At 39.4% G+C, this 9648-nt stretch overlaps 1 protein-coding gene across 1 annotated transcript; it reads left to right on the top strand.

Annotated features, from left to right (window-relative positions):
- The first annotated feature begins 630 nt into the window (after window positions 1-630).
- On the top strand, window positions 631-6778 carry LOC130412212 (uncharacterized). The gene has a single exon (XM_056737397.1). The coding sequence runs from the start codon at window positions 1942-1944 to the stop codon at window positions 2806-2808; it is 867 nt and encodes a 288-aa protein (XP_056593375.1). The 5' UTR covers window positions 631-1941; the 3' UTR covers window positions 2809-6778.
- The last annotated feature ends 2870 nt before the right edge of the window (window positions 6779-9648 follow it).

Genomic DNA, 9648 nt, shown 5'->3' with positions numbered 1-9648 from the left:
GAAATTGAGGATCTTAATTGCACCTAAATCTAAATCCTGAAATCAGTTCCTCAAGCATGTTGAAAAGATTCTACCTCCAGCCAAAACCTACTTAGACTTCGGCATATTGACTGTTTATATTTCCCGCTGAATGGTGGCTGCTTCCTTTTTGGCGGTTGCAAAACTATATTTGGCGGTGGCTCTTCAATTCCCACTCGTGATTGGCTGAAAGCCGCGGGCTAGCATGCGAGCTGCCTGCGACATCGTCAGTGGGCGTGTTCAGTAGGATTACTAATCGGATGGAGTACACGCACACTTTGGTTTTGTTAAATAATAAGCATTTTCAATGTACATTCAAATTCAATTCAAACCCGCCAAACTGATCCCAAAACCACGCAAATCTTGTCCATCCGCCCAAGCCAATTATTTCCCGCACAATCAAATTCAAATCCGCCCAATCTGGCAACACTGCATCTAAGGGGCAATGTTGGAACCAGATCCAGTCTCCTCCCATTGCATTGGGACTGGTCGACACTGGATCAAATATCTTTCCACTGCGTTTTGATTGGTCGAAATATTTCTGCATCATTTTTGCCACGACATGGGCACGTTCAATCTCAAACCAGTGCGCTACGTTTTGCTACGGTTGGTTTTCCATTTTTCCTGCAAACGATGTGCAACGGGAGCTGCGTTGCATTTGATTGCTTTCCTAAGCAGTGTTCACTGCTCCCTACTCCCTAAGCACAGATATCTGTTGAAGTGGACTCTGCTGACAAAAACGCTCAATTGTAATGCCCTGCAACATCATCAAAGAACGGCAACAGCACGGTTGTGGAGATTATAATATAAATAAATATTTTAACTTTACTGTTAAATTGAAAAGAAATATAGGGGAGAGTGGGGTGGTTTGTGCCAGGGGGGAAATAGTTCCACCCCTTGTTTCTGGAAAACCATAGAAGAAATTGGTCATGTGCCAACATAATTTTGAAAAGCCATCCATTTTACTCAGCCTGCAAAGAAGAGAGACACATGGCATGACAGGTAAGCACATTTTAGCTAAAAAAAACGTTTTTTTCCCTTTTAAAGTAAAATTTCTATGATCAAGGTTTTTTGATTGTAGTGTCTGAACAATTATAGACAAGTTTGAAAAACATTTCACACATGTTTAGTGCTTTAGCAGGCTACACAATGAGTATATACAGTTAGCATGATGTTAGCTCTTGACTGCTGGAACATGCTAGTTTTTCAAACTTGTGGGTGTGGGGTGATTTGTGCCAAAGGGCCTGGGTTAAGTTGTGCCAGTGGCACAACTCACCCCCACTTATGATTATTGTCAACATATTATTAATTTGTAATTGTACATTGTACTCTTACATTTTAGCACTTAAACTATGTGATATTCTGAATTTTTGACCAAAAAACATCATGCCACGCACTTATAAACGGAAGACATACAGGGCTTCAACTCCTCCTGTGGAATTGAGAAGTGGGATGTTAAGTAGTAGGCCAGATCCAGACCTCCTAGACGTCCATACCTTATCAGTGTTTGATTTACTTGCTATTTGTTTAATTTATCTAACACTGATTTCAGTTTTGAGTTTGCACTATGTTATTGGGTTGCGGTTTCCGGTTCCTGATTGCATCGCTGCCGGCGGCTAGTTTGTATCCTCTGACACTTGCTTCACCTCACATTTGTTCTTGGTCTTATTATTAGTGTATTTTACTATCGTTACATATCACTGTCGTTGCCGAATTATTTATAACTTTATATTTTAAACCTATATTCATTGAAACGTAACGCCGCTAGCATATTAGCGTGTTAGCTTGCCTTCTGTTTACATTGTGGAATATCATCTCCCCCTATTTGTCTTGTGTGCTAACTGTTTCTCTTTTTAAGTGTATATACTAAGACTCATCAAGCAACCTTGGTAAGTTAGGATTGCACTTCATACCCGGTGAGTTATGGCTTCTATTCCTATTGTTGTTACTTGCACCTCATGTCATATGTTTAGTTTAGCCTTCTCTGTCAGCGGCGAGGGTTTTACATGTGATAAATGCAGGGAAGTAGTTAGGCTGACGGAGAAGATTTTAGAATTAGAGTCTCGCATCCAATCTTTATTTGAGAATAGTAAGAGTGTAAGAACCGTAGAAAACACTTCGGATGCGAGCAATGTTAGCGCACACAGCTCGGTTCCGGTTGAAAATCCCCTGCAGCTGGGAAACTTTGTGACGGTGAGACGGCATAGTCGCAGGACAAAACATCACTCAACCGTTCCGATTAAAGTCTCGAACAGGTTTGCCCCGCTCAGTGACGCACCGACTGAGAAACCTGCTGAAAGTGCCCTAGTGATCGGTGATTCTATTGTCCGGAACGTTAACATAGAGACACCAGCCACAATAGTCAAATGTTTACCGGGAGCCAGAGCGCCTGACATCAAGTCAAACTTAAATGTGCTGGCTAAGGCTAATCGTAAATACAGTAAGATTGTTATTCATGTCGGCACAAATGATGTTAGACTCCGTCAATCGGAGATCACTAAAGATAATATTAAAGAGGTGTGTGAGCTCGCAAAAACGATGTCAGACACTGTAATATTCTCTGGCCCCCTTACTGCTTACCGTGGTGATGAGATTTATAGCAGATTATCATCACTAAATGGCTGGTTGTCTGAGTGGTGCCTGCAGAATAATATAGATTTTATAAATAACTGGAAGAGTTTTGAGGGCAGACCTGACCTGTTGAAACGAGATGGTCTCCATCCCTCCTGGGATGGGGTTTCCCTCCTCTCTAGAAATTTGGCACACAGTCTTAATAATGCTAAAGTCTGACTACCTAGGGCCCAGGTCAGGAAGGAGACAGAATGGCTTAACCAACTGTCTGCTTGCCGTCTCGCGTTACAGAATACACAAAATATACAACATGTAATAATCCCTTCTTACAAACAACATAAAATAGAGACTGTGTCTGTCCCCCGGATTAGCAAACATAAGATATTGCGTAAACCTCTTGAAAGTAATTTAATAAACGTTAAACAAATCAAACATGAACAAAATACAGATAATCAGCTGTTACGACTCGGATTGCTTAATATTAGATCTCTCTCAAATAAAGCACTTTTTGTTAACGATTTGATAATCGATCATAAAATAGACATGCTTTGTTTGACAGAAACATGGCTAAAGCCAGATGATTTTATTACTCTAAATGAATCCGTTCCCCATGATTATTACTATAAACACGAGCCTCGTCTAAAAGGTAGAGGGGGAGGTGTCGCTGCACTTTACAAGAATTCTTTTATTACCTCTCAGAAGTCTAATTTTAAGTACAGTTCTTTCGAAGTCATGGTACTTCACGTATCGACACCTAATACTAAGGACAAAACATTTTTAAAATTTATTCTAGCTATTGTATATAGGCCTCCAGGGCACCACACAGATTTTATTAAAGATTTTGGTGGGTTCTTATCAGAACTAGTACTGGCCGCAGATAGAGTCCTTGTCGTCGGTGACTTTAATATCCATGTAGACAATGATACAGATGCCTTGGGACTGGCTTTCAAAGACACTCTTAACTCCATGGGCGTTAGTCAACATGTGTCAGGACCCACTCACCTTCGTAATCATACTTTAGATTTAATACTTTCTTATGGTATAAATGTGGACGATGTTAAAATCGTTCAGCAGAGTGAAGATATTTCGGATCATTATCTGATATTATGTTTGCTTCAATGGCCTACGGCTGCAAATCAAACTCCTTGTTACAAATATGGTAGAACGATTACTTCAACTACCAAAGATGCGTTTCTCGATAATCTGCCTGAATTGTCTAAAATATCCAGCATGAGTAATAACGTTGACGATTTTGACACTACTATTGAACATTTTAACTCTACTTTCTCGGAAATATTAGACACAGTTGCTCCTCTGCGTTTAAAGAAAATTAAAAATAGCAGCCCAACACCGTGGTATAATGAACACACTCAGACTCTAAAAAAAGCATCCCGTAAAATGGAGCGCAACTTTAAGAAAACGAATTTAGAGGTATTTCGTATAGCATGGAAGGATAGTACTTGAAATTACAGGAATGCAATAAAAACGTCTAGATCCGCCTACTTTTCAACACTAATAGAGGAAAACCATCACAACCCTAGGTTCTTATTTAACACCGTGGCTAAATTAACAAAAAATAAGTCGTCATCGACGTCAGATTCTGATTATCAGCATAACAGTGATGAATTTATGAACTACTTCACAAGTAAAATCCAAGATATAAGAGAAAAAATTATAACAATGCAACCTGTAGTGAAATCCGCTGAACAAACTAACTACAGCACCCCTAAGGAGAAATTGCAATTATTTTCTACAGTAGATCACGATGAACTGTCTAAAATCATTAAATCATCTAAATCATCAACATGCATGCTAGACCCTATACCTACAAAACTACTGAAAGAAATGCTCCCCGAAATTATAGATCCTTTTCATAGTATTATTAACTCATCTCTGACATTAGGACATGTGCCTAAAGCATTTAAGGTGGCTGTTATAAGGCCTCTTTTAAAAAAACCCAAACTCGACCCCAAAGAACTAGGGAATTACAGGCCTATATCGAATTTACCTTTTATATCTAAAGTTCTGGAAAAAGTAGTTTCAACTCAATTATGCTCCTTCCTCCAAAGGAATGACATTAATGATGAATTCCAGTCTGGATTTCGAGCATGTCACAGTACAGAGACTGCTTTGATCAGAGTTACAAATGATCTGCTTTTAGCGTCTGACCGTGGCTGTATTTCGTTATTGGTGCTGCTAGACCTCAGTGCTGCATTTGACACCATTGACCACAGCATACTTCTACATAGACTCGAAAATTACGTCGGCATTAACGGAATAGCATTGAAATGGTTTAAGTCTTATTTATAGCAATAAATTTTGTAGCAATAAACAATGAGGTGTCCCGCAAATCACAAGTCCAGTACGGTGTACCACAGGGCTCAGTCTTGGGACCCCTGCTCTTCGCATTATACATGCTACCTCTAGGAGATATAATAAAGCGACACGGAATTAGCTTTCACTGTTATGCTGATGATACTCAACTTTATATTTCCTCGATGCCTCATGAAACCCAGCAGTTTCATCGAATAAAGGATTGCATAGTTGACTTAAAAATGTGGATGAGTAACAATTTTTTACTACTAAACTCGGACAAAACAGAAGTGTTACTTACTGGACCGAAAACTGCTATGCGTAACAACCAAGAATACTGCTTAACGATTGACGGTTGCTCCATAAAATCCTCGTCATCAGCTAAGAATCTTGGCGTTGTATTTGACAGTACTCTCTCATTTGAAAGCCATGTCGCAAACACCTGTAAAATTGCATTTTTCCATCTTAAGAATATATCTAAATTACGTCATATGCTGTCACTGTCAGATGCAGAGAAATTAATTCATGCATTCATGACATCAAGACTAGATTACTGTAATGCACTTCTAGGTGGTTGCCCTGCGGGCCTATTACAAAAACTGCAACTGGTTCAAAACGCGGCAGCTCGAGTTCTTACACGTACAAAAAAGTATGAGCATATAACCCCGGTTCTGTCAACCTTGCACTGGTTACCTATAAAGCATCGCATTAACTTTAAGATCTTGCTTATTACCTATAAAGCCCTACATGGTCTAGCGCCGCAGTATTTGAATGAACTTCTATTGTATTACAGACCACCACGTACATTACGCTCTAAGGGGTCCTGTCAGTTGGTAATACCTAGAATTTCAAAATCAAGTGCAGGTGGTAGATCCTTTTTTTATCTAGCGCCTAAACTTTGGAATATTCTTCCCTGCACGGTCCGGGAGGCAGACACACTCTGTCAGTTTAAATCTAGACTAAAGACTCATCTTTTTAATCTTGCATACACTACACCACCATAATATTAATCCTCAGAGGATTTAGGCTGCATTATTTAGATCAACCGGAACCAGGAACACATCCAACAACAAATGATGTACTTGTTGCATCAAAGAGTGCAGAACAGTACTCTACTCTCAGCCAGTCTTGTCTCTTTGTTCCAAGGTTACCGCAGGATGCAGTTCATGCCCAGACCTGATGGCAGAGCTGAGAATGGGAAGCGGTGACCTGACAAGTGCTAAGAGGATAGAGCTGGATAAAGGACGCGACAACTTTGTTTTTTTCTACAACATTTCAAATGCTATTAGATTGTTAATGATAATCTTTAATTTTTATATTTTTATTAAGCCTTGTTGTGCAAGCACTGATGAGCTTGTGCAGAGGCAGCAGCTTTTGCCAGAGGGGAACTGGAATCCCCTGGTTGGGCCTGGGTTCCCCTGAGGTTTTTTTTCTCGATGGGAGTTTTGGGTTCCTCACCACCGTTTGCATATTGTTTTGCACTATCTGCCTGGCCGGGGGGGCTGCTTTAGAATTCATACTTGTATTAAATGTGTCTCATGTACAGCTGCTTTGTAACAATGAAAATTGTAAAAAGCGCTATATAAATAAAGTTGAGTTGAGTTGAGTTGAGAATTAAAGAGAAGTTTTATTCAGTTTTTAAGTGGCAATGGGATGTTTAGAAAATAGTCGCTTTATTCTCATTTTACATAATTGACAAACAGCGTTCCATGTATGTCAACAGGCATCTATTGCCAAAGCCTTTTTGCCTGATATGATTCACAAATATAACATATTGTGTATTAAATTTTTTTGTGTTTTCTCAAAAACTACAAAATATGACCTTTTCCAACAGTTTAATAGTGTGACGATATCTAAATAAACCTTAAATGAGTAATTTTGTATTGAATTTGTCTTGCTTTCATATAGCACTATAGTTCATAACATAAAAATGTTCTGTTTTACTTAAAAATTCTCTGGCACAATTTACCCCAGCTTATTCTCACCAAAGGCACAATTTACCCCGCATCAGGGTCAAGTTGTGCCGCAAGACCACTTTTTCCCCAAAAGCTATATTTCTGAAACAATTAATTTCAGATTCAAAGTTACTGTTCTAGGGGATGCACCACATCCTGAAATATATGTACATTCTTAAGTTGAAGGCATTACGGTCATGGCCTCGCTTTAAAGTCATGTTGAGTAAAAACTGGCACAACTCACCCCACTTTCCCCTACGTAAACGTAACACACATTATGTATCTAATCAATATAATCCTAACTTTTAACATTAAATTAGTTTGTATAATTGTTCTTGGGATTGGAAACTCGCCTAAAATGGCGGAACACCTACACCCTACACTTACGTCCCCTCACGGCCAAATGGAACGCACCTAGGGTTTGAGATATGTTTTCTCTTGTTTACAGGGTGTGTCAAGAATCTCAGCCTGTAATGTCAGGGGGGGCTGTATGCACACAAAAGCAGCGTTCGGCCCAAAGTTGATCATTTGTGAGAAAAATGCGTAGCAGCAGCGCTGAGCATTGAAAATAATGCCAGCTGCACGCGTTTTCAAAAAACTCTGCGTTCCCATCGGAAACAATTGAAAAAAACACGCTGTAAGCCGGCAAAAACGCCTTTGTGGACACGGTCCCTTAGGGTTAATATAGTCTCGGCCAGTGGCGTTGCTAGGCCCTTTTTAGGGGAGCTAAAGCCCCCCTAAAGTTCTAGCTCAGCCCCCCTAAAATATTGTGTGTAATGTAATCTGTACAAGAATTCGAGATCGCTTTATAGCCCCCTTTAAAACTCTTATTATGAAAACGGCGTTAGGCTGCGTTATTTAGCGCATTCTTCAGTTCACACAGTAGCACATTGGAGTTAACGTCATTAGCAGTAACGTTATAAGGTGTGTTCATTAGCATGACGTCTGCATTTTTGCCATTCTTTGTTATAAATGCATCTTAATATGATGTGGAAGCGATACAAGACCCTTTCCCATCCACTGTTTAAAAGTTTTATGTGCGTTCACCCCTCGTTAACTATTTGTTAACTTTACCTCAAGCCAAATGAAAGCACCAAACACCAATGACAGCATACTTCCACGATCAAGATGATATTGTAGCGCACAGAAAGTGTCATTAATGATGATGTGCTATAGTTATAGAGAGTTGACGGTAGTTTTGACAGCTCCGGAAAGAGGACGGGCAGAGTTACTGTAGATCAGCCCGGTGCGGCAGTGTTATTCATTGTTCTGAGTTCCGAGGAAATAAAAGTGTACAGAAGCTCTATGTCGTTTTTCAGACGCTTCAGTATTTTTATCATTAATTGAAAACATATTGTGGAGGTAATAGATGAACACACAGTCATGCAGAGAGTGACAGCGCTAGTGCTAATCAGAATGAATGGCAGGGAAACATATTAAGTTATTCTTACTAAATAATAAATCAGCAGTTGATTGTGATATTTATTTTATGGATTTGTGGCTGTTGTAACTTTGAAATAAAAATGTTGCAGATTGACCGATTAATGTGATATTCATTTGAATAACAATAATTTGTATTTATGCTTGTCTGCATATTCTTTCTTAATTATTTATTTTAGTAACGTATACAATATGTGGTGATTAGAGTGTGGCTTTCTCTCTATATATACATCCTCATTGGAGGCTGAGCCCCCCTAATATTGAAAACCTAGAATCGCCCCTGGTCTCGGCCTCAGACGTCACGCCCATGGACCGTTGGCTAAACATCTGATGCATAAGGCACACTTTTCTGGAAACAACTCAGCACGTTCGAAGTCGTCATCTGATGTTCGTGTCGGATTCTTAAATGGTCCGCATGGAAACAACACAAAGCGATAAGAAATAAGCTGTCATGTTTACAACGGTCGCTGTAACAATTCATCAATATCGACTAAACACATAAATCTTAAAAGTATGTGAGGCTCAAAATGAAACGTGATTGGCCGCTTTACCTGTCAGTCATAAAGCCTCTTGGCCGGCCTTGCCAAAGAAAACCACGATAAATTCAAAAACTAGGGTTCAAAAATGTTGAATTGTGATTCTTACTTAAAGGAGTACACTAAATGATGACATTGATAAAAGCAAACGTTGGTGACCACTAGTTGCAATTTACTCTCCAAATTGCGGCTAAGGATATAAAGTGGGAGGAGTTAGATCTGGATCCAACCTCGCCCCCGGGATTTTTGTGTTCAGCAGTGAGGACCATCTTGGTTTTAGCGGAGGTTAAAGCTCAACCGGTCAGAGGATAGGTATAGAAGAATTAGTTTAATCTCTTTATGCTTTTATACAGATTTACTAACAGCTTGCTGCAGTTCAAACGCCTCTTTTTGTGTAAATTGCATATGCATTTGTAAGAGTTTCCTCTTCAGACCAAACTTTATGAGAGGGGAGAATTTAAATGAATCACGCAACGCGATTTACTATGTTTTGTGCGAGTCATTGTACTGGTATTTGCAGCTTTACAGTTGAAAGAAAAAGTATGTGAACCCTTTGGGCTTACTTGGATTTCTTCATAAAGTGGTCATAAAATGTGTTCTAATCTTCATCTAAGTCACAACAATAGAGAAACACAGTCCGCTTAAACTAATACCGCACAAACATTATACGTTTTCATGTTTTTATTGAACACAACATGTAAACATTCATAGTGCAGGGTGGAAAAAGTATGTGAAACCCTAGGCTAATGACTCCTCCTAGAGCTAATTGGAGCCAGGAGTCAGCCAACCTGGGGTCCAATCAATGTGATGAGATT

This window comes from Triplophysa dalaica, chromosome 22 (genome assembly GCF_015846415.1).
Source record: "Triplophysa dalaica isolate WHDGS20190420 chromosome 22, ASM1584641v1, whole genome shotgun sequence".
Lineage (NCBI taxonomy): Eukaryota > Metazoa > Chordata > Actinopteri > Cypriniformes > Nemacheilidae > Triplophysa > Triplophysa dalaica.
Note: the sequence above shows the minus strand (reverse complement) of the source record. Positions and strands in the feature narration are given on the sequence as shown.

What these genes read in the sequence shown, in the direction of transcription:
- LOC130412212 (XM_056737397.1), top strand. Translation starts at nt 1,942, where the DNA reads ATGGCTTCTATTCCTATTGTTGTTACTTGCACCTCATGTCATATGTTT.